This window comes from Thunnus thynnus, chromosome 10 (genome assembly GCF_963924715.1).
Source record: "Thunnus thynnus chromosome 10, fThuThy2.1, whole genome shotgun sequence".
Lineage (NCBI taxonomy): Eukaryota > Metazoa > Chordata > Actinopteri > Scombriformes > Scombridae > Thunnus > Thunnus thynnus.
In genome coordinates, this window is record NC_089526.1 from 19,307,116 (window position 1) to 19,332,828 (window position 25,713).

The 25,713-nt window shown below is 38.2% G+C and overlaps 2 protein-coding genes across 9 annotated transcripts in view; both read right to left on the bottom strand.

Moving 5' to 3' along the window:
• Window positions 1-13,520, bottom strand: part of LOC137191630 (myelin-associated glycoprotein-like) — a 42,150-nt gene extending 28,630 nt beyond the window's left edge. For 2 of the 8 annotated variants that reach the window (XM_067601909.1, XM_067601906.1), the window contains exons 1-11: window positions 11,055-13,520; window positions 8,601-8,756; window positions 6,603-6,724; window positions 5,789-6,510; window positions 4,830-4,884; window positions 4,369-4,731; window positions 2,969-3,259; window positions 885-1,133; window positions 695-790; window positions 492-582; window positions 44-136 (exon numbers count right to left, since the gene is read on the bottom strand). In XM_067601909.1, coding sequence (XP_067458010.1) covers window positions 44-136; window positions 492-582; window positions 695-790; window positions 885-1,133; window positions 2,969-3,259; window positions 4,369-4,731; window positions 4,830-4,863 — 1,217 coding nt within the window. In that variant the 5' untranslated portion in view covers window positions 4,864-4,884; window positions 5,789-6,510; window positions 6,603-6,724; window positions 8,601-8,756; window positions 11,055-13,520. Of the gene's footprint in view, window positions 1-43; window positions 155-491; window positions 583-694; window positions 791-884; window positions 1,134-2,968; window positions 3,260-4,368; window positions 4,732-4,829; window positions 4,885-5,788; window positions 6,511-6,602; window positions 6,725-8,600; window positions 8,757-11,054 lie in introns of those variants that run through there. The other 6 variants (XM_067601904.1, XM_067601908.1, XM_067601907.1 and 3 more) reach the window with 6 other exon arrangements.
• Window positions 13,521-13,663: 143 nt separating this feature from the next.
• On the bottom strand, window positions 13,664-25,644 carry LOC137191634 (myelin-associated glycoprotein-like). Its single transcript, XM_067601916.1, has 11 exons — window positions 25,115-25,644; window positions 22,692-22,847; window positions 20,692-20,813; window positions 19,874-20,599; window positions 18,914-18,968; window positions 18,453-18,815; window positions 17,057-17,347; window positions 14,749-15,009; window positions 14,546-14,636; window positions 13,969-14,032; window positions 13,664-13,877 (listed from the first exon to the last, which is right to left on the bottom strand). The coding sequence occupies exons 5-11, from the start codon at window positions 18,945-18,947 to the stop codon at window positions 13,833-13,835; spliced, it is 1,149 nt and encodes a 382-aa protein (XP_067458017.1). The 5' UTR covers window positions 18,948-18,968; window positions 19,874-20,599; window positions 20,692-20,813; window positions 22,692-22,847; window positions 25,115-25,644; the 3' UTR covers window positions 13,664-13,832.
• Between the last annotated feature and the right edge of the window lie 69 nt (window positions 25,645-25,713).

Genomic DNA, 25,713 nt, shown 5'->3' on the forward strand with positions numbered 1-25,713 from the left:
ACTAATCATTTGTTTATTCTAAACTGACGTGAATATTTAAAACCTTGGTGTTGTAGAGTAGTTGGGGACCGCCACAGTTTTGTGTGCTGTCATGGTCTGCATTTGAGATGGTGGCACATCTCCAGATCTCCCCCTACTGGTAGAATAATGGTATCTAATTTAGGACATTGAAAAAAACCTGTTGACATGCTGAGCACACACTATCATGCCCTAAAAGCACTTGCAAGCTGATCTGCTCTGCAAATTGTGGTCAAAGGCCCATTTCTGCTCCATACATAGACATACATTTCCACGCAGTACTAACCTATGCATAGAAACACATGACTTATATTTGACAAGTAGATTGAACATTGTGGTACATTTCTGCATACATTGTTGTTCTGATGTTTATAAAATGTTTCACACTTTTTAAATGCAGTTAAATATAGTTGGAAAACATGATTAAAAAGAGAAACATAATTAATTTTAGAACATTTTCTGTAAAGGCTTACCATTTCTTAACCACTGCCACCACTATTAGTATCACCAAAATCGCAGCTGCAGCTCCACTGGCGATGGCAAGATAAAGAGTCGGTATCTCACCTGTTTAAACAGAAACCATATGGTGTCATTTTTCTACTGTCTATATGGTAACAGTCTGGAGGCACATCATACAGACATGTAATACATACTTGAAATTCTAAATATTTCTTACTTTTATCCGGTAAAGTTAGTGTGATGTTGGCATTGCCCACTGTGTTGTTTACCACACAGTAGTAGCAGGAAGAGTCATTCCTAATCTCAGGGGCATCTGTAAAACATAAAAATTAGATACCAGATTATAAATTATGAGCCCCCCACACTCAAATCAAATTCTCACCTTCATCATTACACTGTTCACTCACATGACACGTTGAGCTGAACAGGGCTTGATCTGCCTTGTCCCATTTTGTTGATGGCAATGCAATACAGGGCACCTGTGTGTCTGGAGACGTTTTTCAGCATGTAGAGGTTTCCCTTGTGCAGTTGAGCACCAGTGTCACTTCGCCACTCAAAGTTGCTGGCAGGGTGAGCATCACTGGTGCATTTCAGCCTCACATCCTCTCCCTCCTTTACATTTGACTTGTATTCAACCTTCACATTCACAGGGGCATCTGAATGGAAACACACAATTAAAGGATATGGCTGGCAATTTTCTATATTTTTCTTGTTATTGATAAATCTCATGTGCAATGCCAAACCAACAATGAACTGAACCCTACTTACAAGTATTGTGTGTGTATCCAAAGCCTGATGTAAGTTCTTTTAGAAATTTACAATGTGGCACAAGTATGATATTTCAGGCTTTGGATACAAACAAAATACTTGTAAGTAGGATCAGTTCATTGGTGCTTTGAGCTAAATGTTAACAACAGCATTGCAACATCTTTACTGACAATGCCAACATGCTGATGTTCAGCAGGTATGATGTTGAACATGTTAACTGTCCTATATCATAGCTCCCTTTAGCGTGTTGGCAAAATGATAATGAGCACTACACACAAAGTGCATCTGAGGCTGGGAATGGTGTATTTAGTCATAAACCAGAGAACCAGACCATTTAAATTTATTTTTGATTTGATGGAAAGGTCAGGGGATTAGCAAAATGATTACAATTCATGCTGAGGGGCAATTAATGTGTTTAATCAATCCATTTGTTGAAAAATCACAAATGTAAACTGCATGATGTTGCTAGACAAAAAGTCAAGGAATCATCCTTGAATCTTTGTACAAAATTTTATGACAATCCATCCAAGAGAGATATAGATGAAAGGGGCCAAAATAACTTTGTAAAGCCATTAAAGAAAAGGTTCACAATTTTTCAAGTGTGTCTTAAAACAACAGTCAGGTGCCCACATGAACACTGAAAGAGGTTTTCCTTGCACTATTCATTCCTCCTGTTCATACTGGCCATTAAAAGATCTCCTTCAAATGTGCTTTCAATGTAAGTAACAGGGCCAAAAATCCACAGTGTGTCCACACATCATTTTGTGCAAAAGTGCATTTAAAAATTTATCTGAAGCTGATATGAGGCTTCAGCAGTCTGAGTTAGTCAAATCAAGTGGATATCTGCCACAATTACAGTCTTTTAGCATCAAATTCCCTCTTTGTGTTTCCTCAGACAGTGTTTCCCTGTTGAGCTGCAGTGGAAGAATAGTAACAAAAAGAGGAACTTTGGCACTAAAAAGACTGTAACGTTGAAAGATATCTACTTGATTTGATTAATTTGGGAAGGTGAAGCTTCATATTAGCTTCGGATGAACTTTTAAATATATTTTAGCATATAAAGAGGCTTGTAGATTGAGGACCCCATCACTTACGTACATTGTACACTTACTTACAAGTACATTATGAAGGGATCTTCTAATGGTCAGTATGAACAAGAACAATGATCACTGCAAGGAAAACATTTCAATGTTTATTTGGACATCTGACTTGTTTTAAGACAGACTTGAAAAATTGGGAACCCATCCTTTAAGCAAGTTTAAGATGCAACTGAAGAATCACAGAAGCAGACAGATTGGATTAGATAATATCTTCATGCAGCCAGCTCATCCAGTGTACAGTAAGTGGTGCAGCATAATGCAGTTTTTCCCACACTATGAATTCTGTACTTGGAGTCCTCTGATTCATGAAGCCATGGTATGTGTGTGCATGTGTGTTGTTAGCTTACACATTGGGAAAAAATAAATCCAGTATGTATAACAACATATGGTTTGGTTGATTTAAGTTTCATTTCAAGATTTATTCTCAAAGGCATTTAACTGATGCGTTTTAACCCTGATTTGGTCTAATTCTTTAACAATTTTCACTTGATTTTGATATTAATTCAAAGTCTTTTTGCCATATTTTTGCACTCACTGTAGTGCTATATAAACAAACTTTTACTTACCTACGTAGCATATTTTCAGCACTGGCTTTTATTATTGCCACTGCCATAGACACTTACATTTCACTTTGAGGACCTTGGATGTTTTCTGGTGCTGCCCTCCCTTGTATGTTACGGTGCATTGTAAAGGCTTGTTGTTATCAGTGCGGGTGGGTTGAAAGGTCAGCGTGGACGTTGCTTCCCACTGGCCATTTTCAAGCTGCTGTGGTTGGAAATGTTCTTGTCCAGAGTGACTCCAGGTGAATACAGGGGGAGAGGCGGGGCAGGAGTGAGACACAGAGCAGGACGCAGACACCTTTACGCCTTCCTCCACTTCCTCTTTCACAGCGAAATTGATGGGATTTGGTTCAGCTAGAACAACATACAACAAGTTTCATGATAAGAAAAGATTGTGAAGGCTTTTGTACAGAAAAAGGAGGTGAGAGCACATTGTGTCTTTTATATTCTGTTTATATATTAAATAATTTTATAAGCACTTAAGTTGACAAAGATAAAATAAAAAATCTTGAAAATCACAAATCATGAAATTGCTGGAATGACATAAGGTTACCAAAATACAACACCAGAACTGAATACTAAAATATGTTATGAAGGGATGTGGGGTAAAGGTATAGAAAGATTTTACTGTTTTATTCAGATTTATTCAGTGTCTCCAAAAAATAATAATATATTCAGCTCTTGTCCAAAATTGTATCAGTGTTCTAAAAGTGTAGAACTTATTTTATGTTGCTACCGATTCAACTGTTTCACACCCAAATCACATCTCAAATTCAAAGATTTTCTGTCTGATTTTGAGCTTCAGGACAGATAAAAATGGACTCAACTGCCCTGAGACTTTAAGAGCATTTCTGTTGAATCTCATACATCTGTCTGGAGAAATGAAACTGTTTAAATGTTGTATGATCAAAGATATTTAAAGCGAGAGGAGAACAATTCGTTATGATAGCATAAATAAGGAAGTGGGCATAGTTTGCATAGTTGTCGACATTACAGTGTTTGAAACCTAAATGACCGTTATTACCAAAAAATGTGTGTTGTCTTTGGACTTTTTTTGAGGACGCTAAAACTGAAATTTTGCAGGAAAAGACAACTGAAATAAACTATAGAGGTGAAGGCTGCTGTATGGTTAAAAAGTACCTTTACTGTACCAGTGCTCATGAGCCTTTTTTGCCAGTTATTGTAATGTATTCTTGGTTCATTGTGCAAACTTAAAGTAATATCACATTTGTAAAAATAAAATAAAATAGTAATTTAATATCATGTGGAAAGCAACCAAATTACTGTAAGATGTTCTTGAGTACTGCATCCCAACCTCATGCTGTTCACTGATCTCTGATCCGAGCAAATGACCAGTGAAGTCAAGAAATGCAAAGTACTTAAAGGAAAACATCATGGGAACAACATTTAGATTAAAGACATACTGTTAAAGATGCTTGTTGAAAGTTGCTAATCCAACTTACTTATCATTGTAATGGAGACTTTGTTCTGCACGTAAGAAAAAATGTCATAGTTTCCAATTTCGATCCTGAAGTGAAAAGGCCCACGGTCACTTTGTTGAAGAGGATCAATCTTCAGTGAACAGTTCTTCTGTCTGACATCTCCCAGCAGCTCGGTTCGACCTTGATACTGCTGCGTGATTTCAGAGGCAACAGGGTGATAGATAAGCTTATTTGTGTCCTCATGCCAAGTCCCAGTGAATTGAGTGACCGTCTTCCTCGGATCAGGGTAGTTATATGAGCAGGGAATCACCACACAGGATCCAGGGAGGCCTTTAACTGAAGATGGCGCCTGAAGCGTCCAAGACAAGGCTTCAGCTTGAATAACTGAAATGAAATGCAGATGAAAAGGTATCTTTACTTGTAATTGTACTTCTTGTGAGCAGTAAATGATTTCTGCTGGATATTCAGAGAATGCGCCATACCTTTCAGGAAAAGGAAGAGAAACAGAGTTTCCATCTTGTTCTCTCACGGTCAGACCTGCAAATAAAGTGACAAATATTTCCAGGCTTGTGTGGCACCACTGTCATTTCCCTCTGGTGAGAGATGACTTGTCTAGTTTCCATTCCACTTTTAATACTCCACACATCCACAGTGTCAAACACAAAACCAGTCCTGTGCTCTCAACCATTCTCACCCAAGCTCTATATTTTTTTCAGGTTTTAATGTCATACACCAATACATAAAAGAGAAAAAAATGCTCCATTTTCTCTGATATTATATTTCTTTTAATACAATTACAACAAATACAACTTCAAATATAGGCCACAAGATTTTGACTTATTTTGACCAATTTAATTTTTGTTTTGTTTCGTAAGGCATGTTAACCACTTCATGAAACTTAGACCTCTGTTCAGCTCATGTTCACTGACCAACAATCCCAGCCAGCAAATTTTATTGTATGGAGATCTAAAACCCTCACTTAAGCCCCTTTAATTGTACTTATACAGCACTGTATTATGGTGGTATTTGCTATATTGCTACATATTATAGTTTAGATGCACAGGCCGTATGTGCTGAACAAAGAAAACAATACAAAGCAGTAAACAAACCTCAGAGAAGTGATTATAATTAATGTCAGGTAAATCTCTGCACAAAAATCAAATCAAGAAGCAACACACTCAGCTGGAAGGTTGAATGTATTTGTCCAACAAGCTTGTTTACATATAAGGTAACAAACTATATTTGCTTCAGAGAAAATATCTCGATAACAGTGTGCTCAGATATAATATAAGATCCAAGTTAAAAGGAAGGGCATATAAACTCATTGAGAAGTCAATGTAAAAAGCAAATCCTCCTTGAGTATTGCCTTTGGTTAAATGTTAATGCAAATAGTTAATGAGAAGAAAAACTTTTTCTATCAGGAAAATGGCATTTACTGTACCTTACACTGGTATGTGTCTATCACTGATGCAGATGAATCAAGAAAGGATTTTCTTTGCTCACTTGATGTTTACAGCTCCTGAAGTCACAGGATGTCTTGTGTCCTGCGCTTATTATTATCTTGACATCAATTTACATCAACATCAAAACTGCATTTGCACCCAGTGCAAAATTAAAAAGAACACCTCTCTATTTTTGCTTCATTCTCCACTCTCACATTACACTGAGGGCTCACTTCCTGTTCTATTTTTCACACCTACGGTCTTGTGGTGAGAATGATCACTCTCTTAGCTGAAGCCCTCTATGACAGACATAATCATGTTACAGGAATATCACAGGTTTTGCTTCTTTGAATATTAAATCCTTGAGGATCCTCTTGCTGAGTTTTTGTGTAGGTTTAATTGTCCATATGGAGTTGAGCAGTTCATGGACCCTGATCTCCAACAAAAGCAGGGTTCAGCATTCCGTCCCTGTTTGGACAAAAACTCTCACTGTCTTGAACAGCTAGGTCAGCATAACGGATGCTGTGTGTGAGGTGGACTTTTTTCACAGAGAAGCTTTTCTTTGTTTTAACACTCCAGAAGTCCTCTTCATATTGTGTCAAGAAATCCTCCAGCTTGACTGCGTCCTCTTTCAGGCGTCCCCAAGACAGTTTCTTAGGAGTAGGAGTGATGAAGCCGGTGGATGCCGAGTTACCCATGACAGGATATTCAATGAGAAAATCTGGGAATTAAAAAACAAAGAAAATGAATGTCTGTTTGTAATTAACTAAAAAATACATGTATGTCAAACTGAAAAATTACCTGAGTTATTACCTGGTTGCCAACAGGTCACAGTGATGTCCCCTCTCACCTCTGGTGTAATGTTGAATGAGAGGTGGTCAAGCTCCACCATTTTAAAGACAGTTCTGCTGGGCAGATGGACGGCCTGACTCTGTCTGTCATCAAAGGAACAATTAGTCAGATCAGTAACAATACAACTTAATCACTGCTGATTAATACATCTTACAATCAGTTGTTTGCATTAATCAGTCAGTCAATCAATCACTCACAAACCCACCCAATCACAAACACACAATGAATTAAAACTAGAGATGCACGATATTGGATTTTTTGCCGATATCCAAGTCATTGTGGCCGATTGCCGATACTGATATATGCACTTTTTTTCCAGCTGGCTGAGACTATAATGCATGCAAGCATAGATTGTACTAAGTATGATCAAGAAGGACAATATATGAAGGAAGAACTTAGGAAGACTGGAGTTCAGGAGCTCAGCATTAAAACTTTAATGAACCTGCCAAGTGGGTGGAGCAGTAGAGTTTTCTTTGAGTTTATTAGACAGACAGGATTAATGTGTAGGATTTAATCTCTGGTCCACACTCTGGAGCAGAAGGTGGCGGTAATGCACCTAATACACTGGTTGCCAGCTGCCATTACAAATCAAAATGAAGAAATTTTCCCAAACAGAGTGGTACATCCTGTCAGACGAAGTGTTTCCTATCTGTTTGGCCGAGTATAGCAGCTCCTCGATGGACTGTTTCATCCTGACGGTCTTGGTGTTTCCTTCGCAGGCTCTACTTCACTCAAGCTGCCCGTCAGACCAGCTGCTTCTTCCCACAACCAAGCCCCGGTTTGTCACTCAGGTTAAAGTGGGAAGAAGCAGCGGGTCTGACGGACAGCTGAGTGAAGTGGAGCCTGCAAAGGAAGCCCCTGGACTGTCAGGGTGAAACAGTCCGTCGAGGGAAGCACAGTCAAGTGGCGTTGGAGAAGGCGACATATCGGCCTCTCAAATCAGCAGACTTTGCTGATGCCGATATTTCATTTTAGAGCTTTTATCGGCCGATACCGATGACGTGCCGATAATATCGTGCATCCCTAATTAAAACATTTTTTATGACAAAGGTACCCTTTGTGAATATGTGTTCATTGTCTCTATACTGTTGCTGTGTACTGAAAACTAGAATAGCTCAATTATATTCACCACATTTGATAATAAGATAGTATGAATGTTCTGTTACCCCTAAATACCTCAAGAAAGTCTGATAAACGTAAAATTATACAGTCACTGCTCTGAGGATCTGTGAAACCGTGATGAGAGTCACTACAAGAAAATAATTTTACACCTAAAACTGTTCAGTATCCTCCCCAAAGTGATGTCTAGCTCAAAGAATTATCAATGATATGAGGATCCAAACCTCCCTTTCAGAGGTCATAACCCGCAAAGAGATACACCGATGTATGATCTAAAGATGTGTCATGCGTAACGTTATTCATATGTATTTTTGTTTATTATACAATGTGATTTTTGTTGCCACTGTTACATTTGTCAATAGTTAATTCTCCTCCGACATTTTCAGTTTCAGTTACCCTATATTTCACATTTCAACTTTGTTTTCATGTAGATGGGTTATTTGAATATTATAATCTGTTTCACCAGTGCTAATAAACTATTTTAGCATGACTGCTTTAGGCCTCATCTCCCAAGCTTCAAATAAAGGTTCACAAACAAAACCAACCATTTTGTTACTTGGCAGCATCTCTACTTTGACTTAAGCTGCAGTGTCATAGTGGACAGAAAGACAAATCAGGGAGCGGTTACTACCCTTCACTCACTTTTGTTAGTTAAATTTGCATCACTATAACCAAACTGCTGCAAGTAAAACATCTCCACAGATTAAATAAAAATAGCCTCCCTCTGCTCAAAGAAAACTTTACTTCAATTCTTCTACGTGCTTCAACTTGAGCTAACTTTAACCAATCTGATGAGAAGAACTACTGAATTTCATGAACTCTTCATCACGCTTCACTTACTGAGTTTGTCTCCAGGCATTGTTTCACTCTTCAGTGACATCTGCGGCTGTGTATCAGTCTTAAAGCACCACCATCTGACATGAAGGAGTACTGAAAGTGGCCAATTCATTAAAAACATTCATGGCAGTCGGGGTGTATTTCATCTCATTGTCCACACTGCAAAAAGGAAATTTAAGAAAGTTATATCTTATTTTAGGATGATTAAATCTTATTTTTTCTTGTCAAAGACAAATAATCTTGTCAAGCACCATATGCACTACACATAATGGACTGGATTCAAGGTAACTGGTCTTAATATGCTAGGTTTTGTTGAAATGTTAATATACTATGTATTCCACGTGTTGAAACAGTGCCGCTGCTCTGTATACGCAGAGTATGCAGAGCGCGTGGGGCGCAGTACCAGGCAGGCTGGCCCCCAAAATTGAGGTTGATAAAAATGTCATGATAATTATCACATTATTACATTTTAACACAAATTGAAAAAATATATAAATTACTTATGGACAGGCCCATCGTTGGTTTTTTCATTGTATGTACTCTATCACTCAATTCAGGCAAATTAGATGTTTTTACCCAATGTAAGAAAGGAGCCCCCCCCCCCAAAATGGTACAACTTTCAAAGCCCTCGTCTGTTCGCTTTGAATGAGGCCATAAGCGGAGAGACTATACTGGTAGAGGGGGTGGCCGCCCCAGGGCCCACGCTCAGTAGGGGCCCGCTGGGGGCGTGGCGGTTGACCTCGCGGGTGCAGCAGGAATAGGAGAACTTAACTCTCTCAGCTTCTTCTATTCACTCTCTATGGTAGTTCTTATCAATGGGTTGCAATGGCAGATGGCGCTTTCCGTATTTCTGCTTGTTAACTCTGCGGGAAGTGAAGACCGCAGAAACAGCGATTCAAAGTTTATGACTGACTTCGCTGAAAACTTTATCCAAAATATATTATATTCGCGTCTTTTTATATTTAAGGTGAATGAAACTTGCCAGACAAAGTTTCAGCCTTCTGAGGCTCATTAAGGGCTATTTGCATTCATGTTTGAATGAGGCCAAACTATCCAACCTCACTTTGCTGTGTGTTGAGCGGGACATAAACACTAATAAGGACTAAATGGTTGGCGGGTTTGAAGGAGATGATGAAGGAGAGGAGGATGAAGTTTTAAAAGGGACCGTGATATGTGCAAAGTTTGTTTAACTGTGCGCATTATTTTGTTCCACGGAGGATGGAGAAATACACAAATGGAACTAACGTTACACTAAACTACAGCAGTCTAAGCAGGGGACAACAACTTGTGAGTGAAACATCCATAATTAGTCTTTATTAACTTAAAAGTTGGTTATGAAGAAATCAGTCATAATGTTAGATTAATGTGTTGTTTAACTCCATGCTTGCCGCATCTCAGCACCTGTCTGTGTCACTGCCTGTGGTGTTGTAGACTGTCCACTTTGTATTTGAATAGGCCTTGCAGTGTTGTAGACAGCTGTGTCTATTTTATGTTTGTTATTCCCGTGTTAGAAAGACATGGTACTGAGACAGAGCAGCTGGCTTGTCGCTATCTATTGGTGGTGGTGCTGAACTGTTTGTCAGTCAGTGTATGTAGAGCACCACATGCTGTCCTGAGTGCTGAAACATTTGAACGCGGCTGGCAACCTGTTTTCTTTTTTTTTCTCCAGAACAAGCCTGTCTCAAAGTGGCTTCACTGTATGTTTCCTGAGACATAGGCTTGCATGGCTCAATAACAATTTGTGATTATGAATAGGATATATCAGCTATTTTACAGTTGCACATTTTAAAATAACTGTTTTAGAAAGGCCCCTTGAGAATGCTTTGCCCCCTCTGTGCTGAGAGTCTAGCTCCGCTCCAACATGAATCTCTGAAAAAAAGCTGAAAAATGGAAGAAGAGAAAACTGGGCCCCCATGACCAATTATGCTCAGGGCCTCCAAATGGTTAGCAGCGGCCCTGTGTTGAAATGTAGATATTCAATGTTCCTGTGGTTTGCAGAAACGTAAACTGCCATGGTTTTATTCTGGTGACCAGGCTGGACATAGCTAATTTAACTAATAGCTAAGGGCAAATATGTCAGATTGTGAAATTTTCATGAAATTCGAGTATAGCCATCACTCAAAGTTTACTGAATGTCGAGGGTTTGTCATTCAATACCCCCCTCCCTCCCCCATAGAGGACAAAGGCATTACAATCGAGTAATGATGAAACAACCACTACAGAGAGAAGACAATTCAAGATTTAGGCTAATGCACAAGAATCAAGGTTTACAATACTGAAGTTGTTATTATTAGATGGAAAAACAGGTTTACAACATTTCTCATTTAATGTAGTCACTTGGAGATTAAAAACATTTTTCAATTTGATGTCAAGGTTTATGAAGGTTGTGTGAAAATCACACATTTAAATTAAATTCTTAAATGAAATTCTACATGATGAATCAAGGAAACTTCTCACCTATAGCAGTGAAGTTCTGTTTTTCACTTCTCATGTTTAGACTCTTCTGATTCGTACATAGAAAAAGGAGAACAAAAAATAACAGGATGATATCTGACATATAAATACAAGCACTTGTTTTATCAAAAGTAACAAGAATACACCCATCAGATGAGTGACGCATTGATGTGTGAAGGTTTGCGGTCAGAACAAACCAGAACTAGTTGACCGTAATTAATTGTAAAATAGATCAATTGTTTATTGATCTTTCTGTAGCATCTCACTCCCCAAAGTCAAAAGCCAGTTTTTCTAACCTCTGAGACAGTCTGGAAAGCCGGTTCCACATGCTAAATGTGACCAAAAAATAAAACAAAAATTAAAACAATACGTAAATCACATTCTCTGTGGAAGAATTGAAAATGCACATCAGTGAAGCACCACACACTGAATCTGATCTACAACCTTTTTGTATTTACCTGCTGTGAGAGAAAATGCACGAGAGAAATGCTCATTTGTGAAGGAGACGTTCAAATGTTCAGTATATGGATATATGTTCATTAAAGAATGTTTTAATAAATGCCCTGCAATAATGATTTAATCTGCAGGGCCTCTGTCTCTCTGACATTCATGGTCTCTCACAAAAGATGTTTTATGTTCGGGGCGCCAGCATATGAGATAAGGTGGTAGCCTTGGATGGGTAACAAAGCTATCTTTGTTATTTACAGTTAAAGTTCACTCTGATCCTGTGTGCCGAAGTGTTCCTTCCTTTAAGGTTGAATGATCTGTGCTATATTATAAGAACTGACTGTTTCCTGTAATCCTTCAAGTTTTTGTTGAGACTATATCCATGTATATGTTGGGCCAAAGGCTTCTGTGACGTCAGATGTTCATTTTCAATAAACTTCATGTATTCAAGTAAGAATCAAATGGAGCCTGTAAAGTTTCTTTATCTTTATTCCTCATCAAAGTGTATATTGGACAGATATTGAACAAGTACAAGATTGTTGGCAAGGAATGCAACACAGACGGACACTGGGTAAGTAAAAAGAATTATTTTGTTTTCTTTGTCTTACCCTGTGTGCCTCTTGACAATATTCCAAAAAAACAAATTAGAAATTGTACTTAAAAGGAATATTTGGCTTAATATATGTGAATTGCAGTGACTGTTTTTCCCTTGCTTGAAGTGTGCTTAGGGCATGACTCACTCTGGCAGCAGAGAGAAAAAGGAGGGAGAGAAACACACTCTGAGTGTGGTGTAGTAATCCCACAGCCACCACAGATGCCTTTAATTCACAATCTAAATGTAAACCCACAAGAGCATCCAGTTAAACTGAATGTATGAAATATATGTTGTATTGTGTAAGTTGATGCTGTTTTAGTTACCTTACAGGAAACTACCTCATGTTACTCTAACTCATATGATACTGTTTGTTGTTCTCATCCATCTCTTCTAAAATCTGTAAGTACAAAACATTTTTTCCTTTTGTTTCTTGGTTTATGATCCTCATCCATCGTTACTGTTCTGTAAGTAGTGAAATGTGCCTCTAAAACGGCCTCGAACAACACTAAAGCTCAGGCAATAGAAATGACACTTCCGGAAATTCCTAAACACTTACAATCCAAAATAAACCAGATTTGAAGGGAAAAACAAAAGATAAACAAAGATAAACTTTTAATTCCACCTGGGTCATTCTCCTCCAAAAAAATGAAAATGATGACGGACATCATGTAATCCGGGAAAAGGACAGCTAATTAGGAATATCGGTAAACGTGCAAGTGCACATCACAGTGGGAAAAGATAGCATCAGAAGTCTGCTCTCCAAAGTCACCAAAGACACCTAAAAGCCAACGTGTGTCTTTCTCTGGGTCCCCAGAGACAACTCAAGATGACTCAGAGGAAGTTAAAACGGTCATATCAAAAATAGATGAGGCCTTGTGCGCAGAAATTTACAAAGTACACGCAAATGTAAGTTCCAACACTCTCCTACTGCTTAGTAATGCTATAATGCTCAAACATTCTGAAATATGTCAGATCAAGCTTAAACATCCAAACCAAGTTGAAAGACAGGCTGCTGCCATGTGCTATGCATGGGCTAATTTGCACCCGCATCCAACCAAAAAGAAACTGCTCCTACAAGTAATCACAGGAGGATTTAGTGCTGAGTGGTTTTCTTTCAGTGAGAGTTGTGTTTTTAAAATTGCTGGCTTTTATGCAAAAAGAACAGCTAATCACATTGGCAGTTTATGGCCATTTATAGAATATGCCACCGTGCTACTGAACACTGATGTTACCTTCAGGGATACAGACATAAGAGTAACTGCAGGACCCTCTGCACCTCCCTTAGATCAGCCGCCATCCAACAGCGCATCAAGTAATGCAGGACCAGCTCATACTATTGCTCAGATAGTTAAAAAGTCAAACAGTTGGAAGAGAGAGGCAGACAGAAAAGGTAGAAACTAAAATAGTTAAACCTAGTGACACTGTGGGCAAGAAAACAGACAATAAAGCTTCACAAAAAGCACTAAAACAACAAATAGAACAGGTGACTGCAATAAAGTTTTGTTTCTGGACTACAGAAAAACACGCAGACACAAAAGATCATGAGTAATAGGATTATTTTCAAACACAATACTTTTGAAAAATATATGTAAACTGAATATATGTGAACTGTACTGTACAGAAAATAGCACATCAACAGTTGCAACTGTCTTGACCCACATAATAATCACATCAGTGAGAGGACACACAGATGGACTGCAGCAGTTCTCCTGGACCAATCAGGAATGTTCTTGTTCATATTATGTATTGGTGTATATTGCATCATTGTCTGTTGTCCGTTTAGTCTGTTTAAGAAATAAGATGAACTTACTCTCTTCTTTTATGCATGGAAATAATAAAATAAAACTCTTGAGCAATAAAGAAAACATAACATACCTCCATGTTGCCATATATATGATCATTGCTAGGGTACTGTTCATTATCATAGCACATCTCTTTCCTGAGGACAGAAAACAAACACGATTTCACATTAATTACACACACACACTCTCCTGCAAAGTCTTGCTGCAAGTTTTGAAACTAATCATTTGTTTATTCTAAACTGAGGTGAATATTTAAAAACTTGGTGTTGTAGAGTACTGGGTGACCACACATCTCCAGATCTCCCCCTACTGGTAGAATAATGGTATCTAATTTAGGACATTGAAAAAAACCTGTTGACATGCTGAGCACACACTATCATGCCCTAAAAGCACTTGCACGCTGATCTGCTCTGCAAATTGTGGTCAAAGGCACATTTTTGCTCCATAAATAGACATACATTTCCTATGCATAGACACACATGACTTATATTTGACAAGTAGATTGAACATTGTGGTACATTTCTGCATACATTGTTGTTCTGATGTTTTTAAAATGTTTCACACTTTTTAAATGCAGTTAAATATAGTTGGAAAACATGATTAAAAAGAGAAACATAATTAATTTTAGAACATTTTCTGCAAAGGCCTACCATTTCTTAACCACTGCCACCACTATTAGTATCACCAAAATCGCAGCTGCAGCTCCACTGGCGATGGCAAAATAAAGAGTCGGTATCTCACCTGTTTAAACAGAAACCATACGGTGTCATTTTTCTACTGTCTATATGGTAACAGTCTGGAGGCACATCATACAGACATGTAATACATACTTGAAATTCTAAATATTTCTTACTTTTATCCGGTAAAGTTAGTGTGATGTTGGCATTGCCCACCGTGTTGTTTACCACACAGTGGACAAATCCAGATGATCCAAAGTTTGCCTGCAGAGTCCCGATGGTAACAGGGCCATTGATTTCTACCTTGGTGCTTGACAGGACTCTGTTAGAAAGCAAAAAATGGACCATGCTGGAGGGCTTGGACTCTACAATGCAGATGCACTTCACCATATCCCCCTCCGAGGAGCAGGAAGAGACGTTCTTAATCTCAGGGGCATCTGTAAAACATAAAAATTAGATATCAGATTATGAATTATGAGCCCCCCACACTCAAATCAAATTCTCACCTTCATCATTACACTTTTCACTTACATGACACATTGAGTGGAACAGGGCTTGATCTGCCCTGTCCCATTTTGTTGATGGCAATACAATACAGGGCACCTGTGTGTCTGGAGATGTTTTTCAGCAACACATAATTAAAGGATATGGCTGGCAATTTTCTATATTTTTCTTGTTATTGATAAATCTCATGTGCAATGTCAAACCAACAATGAACTGAACCCTACTTACAAGTATTGTGTGTGTATCCAAAGCCTGATGTAAATTCTTTAAGAAATTTACAATGTGGCACAAGTATGATATTTCAGGCTTTGGATACAAACAAAATACTTGTAAGTAGGATCAGTTCATTGGTGCTTTGAGCTAAATGTTAACAACAGCATTGCAACGTCTTTACTGACAATGCCAACATGCTGATGTTCAGCAGGTATGATGTTTAACATGTTAACTGTCCTATATCATAGCTCCCTTTAGTGTGTTAGCAAACTGATAATGAGCACTACACACAAAGTGCATCTGAGGCTGGGAATGGTGTATTTAGTCATAAACCAGAGAACCAGTTCATTTAAATTTATTTTTGATTTGATGGAAAGGTCAGGGGATTAGCAAAATGATTACAATTCATGCTTAGGGGCAATTAATGTGTGTAATCAATCCATTTGTTGAAAAATCACAAATGTAAACCTCATGGTGTTGCTAGACAAAAAGTCAAGGAATCATCCTTGAATCTTTGTACAAAATTTTATGACAATCCATCCAAGAGAGATATAGATGAAAGGGGCCAAAATAACTTCATAAAGCCATTAAAGAAAAGGTTCACAATTTTTCAAGTGTGTCTTAAAACAACAGTCAGGTGCCCACATGAATACTGAAAGAGGTTTTCCTTGCAGTAATCATTCCATCTGTTCATACTGGCTATTAAAAGATCTTCAAATGTGCTTTCAATGTAAGTAACAGGGCCAGAAATCCACAGTGTGTCGACACGTCATTTTGTGCAAAAGTGCATTTAAAAGTTTATCTGAAGCTGATATGAGGCTTCAGCAGTCTGAGTTAGTCAAATCAAGTGGATATCTGCCACAATTACAGTCTTTTTAGCATCAAATTCCCTCTTTGTGTTTCCTCAGACAGTGTTTCCCTGTTGAGCTGCAGTGGAAGTATAGTAACAAAAAGAGGAACTTTGGCACTAAAAAGACTGTAACGTTGAAAGATATCTACTTGATTTGATTAATTTGGGAAGGTGAAGCTTCATATTAGCTTCAGATGAACTTTTAAATATATTTTAGCATATAAAGAGGCTTGTAGATTGAGGACCCCATCACTTACGTACATTGTACACTTACTTACAAGTACATTATGAGGGGATCTTCTAATGGTCAGTATGAACAAGAACAATGATCACGGCAAGGAAAACATTTCAATGTTTATTTGGGCACCTGACTTGTTTTAAGACAGACTTGAAAAATTGGGAACCCATCCTTTAAGCAGGTTTAAGATGCAACTGAAGAATCACAGAAGCAGACAGATTGGATGAGATAATGTCTTGATGCAGCCAGCTCATCCAGTGTACAGTAAGTGGTGCAGCATAATGCAGTTTTTCCTACAGTATGAATTCTGTACTTGGAGTCCCCTGATTCATGAAGCCATGGGAGCTTTTTTTATACAGAATGTTTTATATAGTATGTGTGTGCATGTGTGTTGTTAGCTTATACATTGGGAAAAAATAAATCCAGTATGTAGAACAACATATGGTTTGGTTGGTTTAAATTTCATTTCAAGATTTATTCTCAAAGGCATTTAACTGATGCCTTTTAACCCTGATTTGGTCTTATTCTTTAACAATTTTCACTTGATTTTGATATTTATTCAAAATCTTTTTGTCATATTTTTGCACTCACTGTAGTGCTATATAAACAAACTTTTACTTACCTACGTAGCATATTTTCAGCACTGGCTTTTATTATTGTCACTGCCATAGACACTTACATTTTACGTTGAGGACCTTGGATGTTTTCTGGTGCTGCCCTCCCTTGTATGTTACGGTGCATTGTAAAGGCTTGTTGTTATCAGTGCGGGTGGGTTGAAAGGTCAGCGTGGACGTTGCTTCCCACTGGCCATTTTCAAGCTGCTGTGGTTGGAAATGTTCTTGTCCAGAGTGACTCCAGGTGAAGACAGGGGGAGAGGCGGGGCAGGAGTGAGACACAGAGCAGGACGCAGACACCTTTACGCCCTCCTCCACTTCCTCTTTCACAGAGAAATTGATGGGATTTGGTTCAGCTAGAACAACATACAACAAGTTTCATGATAAGAAAAGATTGTGAAGGCTTTTGTACAGAAAAAGGAGGTGAGAGCACATTGTGTCTTTTATATTCTGTTTATATATTAAATAATTTTATAAGCACTTAAGTTGACAAAGATAAAATAAAAAATCTTGAAAATCACAAATCATGAAATTGCTGGAATGACATAAGGTTACCAAAATACAACACCAGAACTGAATACTAAAATATGTTATGAAGGGATGTGGGGTAAAGGTATAGAAAGATTTTACAGTTTTATTCAGATTTATTCAGTGTTTCCAAAAAATAATAATATATTCAACTCTTGTCCAAAATTATATCAGTGTTCTAAAAGTGTAGAACTTATTTTATGTTGCTACCGATTCAACTGTTTCACACCCAAATCACATCTCAAATTCAAAGATTTTCTGTCTGATTTTGAGCTTCAGGACAGATAAAAATGGACTCAACTGCCCTGAGACTTTAAGAGCATTTCTGTTGAATCTCATACATCTGTCTGGAGAAATGAAACTGTTTAAATGTTGTATGATCAAAGATATTTAAAGCGAGAGGAGAACAATTCGTTATGATAGCATAAATAAGGAAGTGGGCATAGTTTGCATAGTTGTCGACATTACAGTGTTTGAAACCTAAATGACCATTATTACCAAAAAATGTGTGTTGTCTTTGGACTTTTTTTGAGCTAAAACTGAAATTTTGCAGGAAAAGACAACTGAAATAAACTATAGAGGTGAAGGCTGCTGTATGGTTAAAAAGTACCTTTACTGTACCAGTGCTCATGAGCCTTTTTTGCCAGTTATTGTAATGTATTCTTGGTTCATTGTGCAAACTTAAAGTAATATCACATTTGTAAAAATAAAATAAAATAGTAATTCAATATCATGTGGAAAGCAACCAAATTACTGTAAGATGTTCTTGAGTACTGCATCCTGACCTCATGCTGTTCACTGATCTCTGATCCAAGCAAATGACCAGTGAAGTCAAGAAATGGAAAGTACTTAAAGGAAAACATCATGGGAACAACATTTAGATTAAAGACATACTGTTAAAGATGCTTGTTGAAAATTGCTAATCCAACTTACTTATCATTGTAATGGAGACTTTGTTCTGCAGGTAAGAAAAAATGTCATAGTTTCCAATTTCGATCCTGAAGTGAAAAGGCCCACGGTCACTTTGTTGAAGAGGATCAATCTTCAGTGAACAGTTCTTCTGTCTGACATCTCCCAGCAACTCGGTTCGACCTTGATACTGCTGCGTGATTTCAGAGGCAACAGGGTGATAGATAAGCTTATTTGTGTCCTCATGCCAAGTCCCAGTGAATTGAGTGACCGTCTTCCTCGGATCAGGGTAGTTATATGAGCAGGGAATCACCACACAGGATCCAGGAAGACCTTTAACTGAAGATGGCACCTGAAGCGTCCAAGACAAGGCTTCAGCTTGAATAACTGAAATGAAATGCAGATGAAAAGGTATCTTTACTTGTAATTGTACTTCTTGTGAGCAGTAAATGATTTCTGCTGGATATTCAGAGAATGCGCCATACCTTTCAGGAAAAGGAAGAGAAACAGAGTTTCCATCTTGTTCTCTCAGGGTCAGACCTGCAAATAAAGTGACAAATATTTCCAGGCTCGTGTGGCACCACTGTCATTTCCCTTTGGTGAGAGATGACTTGTCAAGTTTGCATTGCACTTTTAATACTCCACACATCCACAGTGTCAAACACAAAACCAGTCCTGTGCTCTCAACCATTCTCACCCAAGCTCTATATTTTTTTTCAGGTTTTAATGTCATACACCAATACATAAAAGAGAAAAAAATGCTCAATTTTCTCTGATATTATATTTATTTTAATACAATTACAACAAATACAACTTCAAATATAGGCTACAAGATTTTGACTTATTTTGACCAATTTTATTTTTGTTTTGTTTCGTAAGGCATGTTAACCACTTCATGAAACTTAGACCTCTGTTCAGCTCATGTTCACTGACCAACAATCCCAGCCAGCAAATTTTATTGTATGGAGATCTAAAACCCTCACTTAAGCCCCTTTAATTGTACTTATACAGCACTGTATTATGGTGGTATTTGTTATATTGCTACATATTATAGTTTAGATGCACAGGCCGTATGTGCTGAACAAAGAAAACAATACAAAGCAGTAAACAAACCTCAGAGAAGTGATTATAATTAATGTCAGGTAAATCTCTGCACAAAAATCAAATCAAGAAGCAACACACTCAGCTGGAAGGTTGAATGTATTTGTCCAACAAGCTTGTTTACATATAAGGTAACAAACTATATTTGCTTCAGAGAAAATATCTCGATAACAGTGTGCTCAGATATAATATAAGATCCAAGTTAAAAGGAAGGGCATATAAACTCATTGAGAAGTCAATGTAAAAAGCAAATCCTCCTTGAGTATTGCCTTTGGTTAAATGTTAATGCAAATAGTTAATGAGAAGAAAAACTTTTTCTATCAGGAAAATGGCATTTACTGTACCTTACACTGGTATGTGTCTATCACTGATGCAGATGAATCAAGAAAGGATTTTCTTTGCTCACTTGATGTTTACAGCTCCTGAAGTCACAGGATGTCTTGTGTCCTGTGCTTATTATTATCTTAACATCGATTTACATCAACATCAAAACTGCATTTGCACCCAGTGCAAAATTAAAAAGAACACCTCTCTACTTTTGCTTCATTCTCCACTCTCACATTACACTGAGGGCTAACTTCCTGTTCTATTTTTCACACCTATGGTTTTGTGGTGAGAATGATCACTCTCTTAGCTGAAGCCCTCTATGACAGACATAATCTCTCATGTTACAGGAATATCACAGGTTTTGCTTCTTTGAATATTAAATCCTTGAGGATCCTCTTGCTGAGTTTTTGTGTAGGTTTAATTGTCCATATGGAGTTGAGCAGTTCATGGACCCTGATCTCCAACAAAAACAGGGTTCATCATTCTGTCCCTGTTTGGATAAAAACTCTCACTGTCTTGAACAGCTAGGTCAGCATAACGGATGCTGTGTGTGAGGTGGACTTTTTTCACAGAGAAGCTTTTCTTTGTTTTAACACTCCAGAAGTCCTCTTCATATTGTGTCAAGAAATCCTCCAGCTTGACTGCGTCCTCTTTCAGGCGTCCCCAAGACAGTTTCTTAGGAGTAGGAGTGATGAAGCCGGTGGATGCCGAGTTACCCATGACAGGATATTCAATGAGAAAATCTGGGAATTAAAAAACAAAGAAAATGAATGTCTGTTTGTAATTAACTAAAAAATACATGTATGTCAAACTGAAAAATTACCTGAGTTATTACCTGGTTGCCAACAGGTCACAGTGATGTCCCCTCTCACCTCTGGTGTAATGTTGAATGAGAGGTGGTCAAGCTCCACCATTTTAAAGACAGTTCTGCTGGGCAGATGGACGGCCTGACTCTGTCTGTCATCAAAGGAACAATTAGTCAGATCAGTAACAATACAACTTAATCACTGCTGATTAATACATCTTACAATCAGTTGTTTGTATTAATCAGTCAGTCAATCAATCACTCACAAACCCACCCAATCACAAACACACAATGAATTAAAACTAGAGATGCACGATATTGGATTTTTTGCCGATATCCAAGTCATTGTGGCCGATTGCCGATACTGATATATGCACTTTTTTTTCCAGCTGGCTGAGACTATAATGCATGCAAGCATAGATTGTACTAAGTATGATCAAGAAGGACAATATATGAAGGAAGAACTTAGGGAGACTGGAGTTCAGGAGCTCAGCATTAAAACTTTAATGAACCTGCCAAGTGGGTGGAGCAGTAGAGTTTTCTTTGAGTTTATTAGACAGACAGGATTAATGTGTAGGATTTAATCTCTGGTCCACACTCTGGAGCAGAAGGTGGCGGTAATGCACCTAATACACTGGTTGCCAGCTGCCATTACAAATCAAAATGAAGAAATTTTCCCAAACAGAGTGGTACATCCTGTCAGACGAAGTGTTTCCTATCTGTTTGGCCGAGTATAGCAGCTCCTCGATGGACTGTTTCATCCTGACGGTCTCGGTGTTTCCTTCGCAGGCTCCACTTCACTCAAGCTGCCCGTCAGACCAGTTGCTTCTTCCCACAACCAAGCCCCGGTTTGTCACTCAGGTTAAAGTGGGAAGAAGCAGCGGGTCTGACGGACAGCTGAGTGAAGTGGAGCCTGCAGAGGAAGCCCCTGGACTGTCAAGGTGAAACAGTTTGTCGAGGGAAGCACAGTCAAGTGGCGTTGGAGAAGGCGACATATCGGCCTCTCAAAACAGCAGACTTTGCTGATGCCGATATTTCATTTTAGAGCTTTTATCGCCCGATACCGATGACGTGCCGATAATATCGTGCATCCCTAATTAAAACATTTCTTTATGACAAAGGTGCCCATTGTGAATATGTGTTCATTGTCTCTATACTGTTGCTGTGTACTGAAAACTAGAATAGCTCAATTATATTCACCACATTTGATAATAAGATAGTATGAATGTTCTGTTACCCCTAAATACCTCAAGAAAGTCTGATAAACATAAAATTATACAGTCACTGCTCTGAGGATCTGTGAAACCGTGATGAGAGTCACTACAAGAAAATAATTTTACACCTAAAACTGTTCAGTATCCTCCCCAAAGTGATGTCTAGCTCAAAGAATTATCAATGATATGAGGATCCAAACCTCCCTTTCAGAGGTCATAACCCGCAAAGAGATACACCGATGTATGATCTAAAGATGTGTCATGCGTAACGTTATTCATATGTATTTTTGTTTATTATACAATGTGATTTTTGTTGCCACTGTTACATTTGTCAATAGTTAATTCTCCTCCGACATTTTCAGTTTAGGTTTCCCTATATTTCACATTTCAACTTTGTTTTCATGTAGATGGGTTATTTGAATATTATAATCTGTTTCACCAGTGCTAATAAACTATTTTAGCATGACTGCTTTAGGCCTCATCTCCCAAGCTTCAAATAAAGGTTCACAAACAAAACCAACCATTTTGTTACTTGGCAGCATCTCTACTTTGACTTAAGCTGCAGTGTCATAGTGGGCAGAAAGACAAATCAGGGAGCGGTTACTACCCTTGACTCACTTTTGTTAGTTAAATTTGCATCACTATAACCAAACTGCTGCAAGTAAAACATCTCCACAGATTAAATAAAAATAGCCTCCCTCTGCTCAAAGAAAACTTTACTTCAATTCTTCTACGTGCTTCAACTTGAGCTAACTTTAACCAATCTGATGAGAAGAACTACTGAATTTCATGAACTCTTCATCACGCTTCACTTACTGAGTTTGTCTCCAGGCATTGTTTCACTCTTCAGTGACATCTGCGGCTGTGTGTCAGTCTTAAAGCACCACCATCTGACATGAAGGAGTACTGAAAGTGGCCAATTCATTAAAAACATTCATGGCAGTCGGGGTGTATTTCATCTCATTGTCCACACTGCAAAAAGGAAATTTAAGAAAGTTATATCTTATTTTAGGATGATTAAATCTTATTTTTTCTTGTCAAAGACAAATAATCTTGTCAAGCACCATATGCACTACACATAATGGACTGGATTCAAGGTAACTGGTCTTAATATGCTAGGTTTTGTTGAAATGTTAATATACTATGTATTCCACGTGTTGAAACAGTGCCACTGCTCTGTATACGCAGAGTATGCAGAGCGCGTGGGGCGCAGTACCAGGCAGGCTGGCCCCCAAAATTGAGGTTGATAAAAATGTCATGATAATTATCACATTATTACATTTTAACACAAATTGAAAAAATATATAAATTACTTATGGACAGGCCCATCATTGTTTTTTTCATTGTATGTACTCTATCACTCAATTCAGGCAAATTAGATGTTTTTACCCATGTAAGAAAGGAGCCCCCCCCCCCCAAAATGGTACAACTTTCAAAGCCCTCGTCTGTTCGCTTTGAATGAGGCCATAAGCGGAGAGACTATACTGGTAGAGGGGGTGGCGGCCCCTGGGCCCACGCTCAGTAGGGGCCCGCTGGGGGCGTGGCGGTTGACCTCGCGGGTGCAGCAGGAATAGGAGAACTTAACTTTCTCAGCTTCTTCTATTCACTCTCTATGGTAGTTCTTATCAATGGGTTGCAATGGCAGATGGCGCTGTCCGTATTTCTGCTCGTTAACTCTGCGGGAAGTGAAGACCGCAGAAACAGCGATTCAAAGTTTATGACTGACTTCGCTGAAAACTTTATCCAAAATATATTATATTCGCGTCTTTTTATATTTAAGGTGAATGAAACTTGCCAGACAAAGTTTCAGCCTTCTGAGGCTCATTAAGGGCTATTTGCGTTCATGTTTGAATGAGGCCACTTTGCTGTGTGTTGAGCGGGACATAAACACTAATAAGGACTAAATGGTTAGCAGGTTTGCCACCATGAAGGAGAGGAGGATGAAGTTTTAAAAGGGACCGTGAAATGTACAAAGTTTGTTAAACTGTGCGCATTATTTTGCTCCACGGAGGATGGAGAAATACACAAATGGAACTAACGTTACACTAAACTACAGCAGTCTAAGCAGGGGACAACAACTGGTGAGTGAAACATCCATAATTAGTCTTTATTAACATAAAAGTTTTAATGTTAGATTAATGTGTTGTTTAACTCCATGCTTGCCGCATCTCAGCACCTGTCTGTGTCACTGCCTGTGGTGTTGTAGACTGTCCACTTTGTATTTGAATAGGCCTTGCAGTGTTGTAGACAGCTGTGTCTATTTTATGTTTGTTATTCCCGTGTTAGAAAGACATGGTACTGAGCCAGAGCAGCTGGCTTGTCGCTATCTATTGGTGGTGGTGCTGAACTGTTCGTCAGTCAGTGTATGTAGAGCACCACATGCTGTCCTGAGTGCTGAAACATTTGAACGCGGCTGGCAACCTGTTTTCTTTTTTGTTCTCCAGAACAAGCCTGTCTCAAAGTGGCTTCACTGTATGTTTCCTGAGACATAGGCTTGCATGGCTCAATAACAATTTGTGATTATGAATAGGATATATCAGCTATTTTACAGTTGCGCATTTTAAAATAACTGTTTTAGAAAGGCCCCTTGAGAATGCTTTGCCCCCTCTGTGCTGAGAGTCTAGCTCCGCTCCAACATGAATCTCTGAAAAAAATCTGAAAAATGGAAGAAGAGAAAACTGGGCCCCCATGACCAATTATGCTCAGGGCCTCCAAATGGTTAGCAGCGGCCCTGTGTTGAAATGTAGATATTCAATGTTCCTGTGGTTTGCAGAAACGTAAACTGCCATGGTTTTATTCTGGTGACCAGGCTGGACATAGCTAATTTAACTAATAACTAAGGGCAAATATGTCAGATTGTGAAATTTTCATGAAATTCGAGTATAGCCATCACTCAAAGTTTACTGAATGTCGAGGGTTTGTCATTCAATACCCCCCTCCCTCCCCCATAGAGGACAAAGGCATTACAATCGAGCAATGATGAAACAACCACTACAGAGAGAAGACAATTCAAGATTTAGGCTAATGCACAAGAATCAAGGTTTACAATACTGAAACAAGAAGTTGTTATTATTAGATGGAAAAACAGGTTTACAACATTTCTCATTTAATGTAGTCACTTGGAGATTAAAAACATTTTTCAATTTGATGTCAAGGTTTATGAAGGTTGTGTGAAAATCACACATTTAAATTAAATTCTTAAATGAAATTCTACATGATGAATCAAGGAAACTTCTCACCTATAGCAGTGAAGTTCTGTTTTTCACTTCTCATGTTTAGACTCTTCTGATTCGTACATAGAAAAAGGAGAACAAAAAATAACAGGATGATATCTGACATATAAATACAAGCACTTGTTTTATCAAAAGTAACAAGAATACACCCATCAGATGAGTGACGCATTGATATGTGAAGGTTTGCAGTCAGAACAAACCAGAACTAGTTGACCGTAATTAATTGTAAAATAGATCAATTGTTTATTGATCTTTCTGTAGCATCTCACTCCCCAAAGTCAAAAGCCAGTTTTTCTAACCTCTGAGACAGTCTGGAAAGCCGGTTCCACATGCTAAATGTGACCAAAAAATAAAACAAAAATTAAAACAATACGTAAATCACATTCTCTGTGGAAGAATTGAAAATGCACATCAGTGAAGCACCACACACTGAATCTGATCTACAACCTTTTTGTATTTACCTGCTGTGAGAGAAAATGCACGAGAGAAATGCTCATTTGTGAAGGAGACGTTCAAATGTTCAGTATATGGATATATGTTCATTAAAGAATGTTTAAAAATGTTTAAAAAATTATAAATGCCCTGCAATAATGATTTAATCTGCA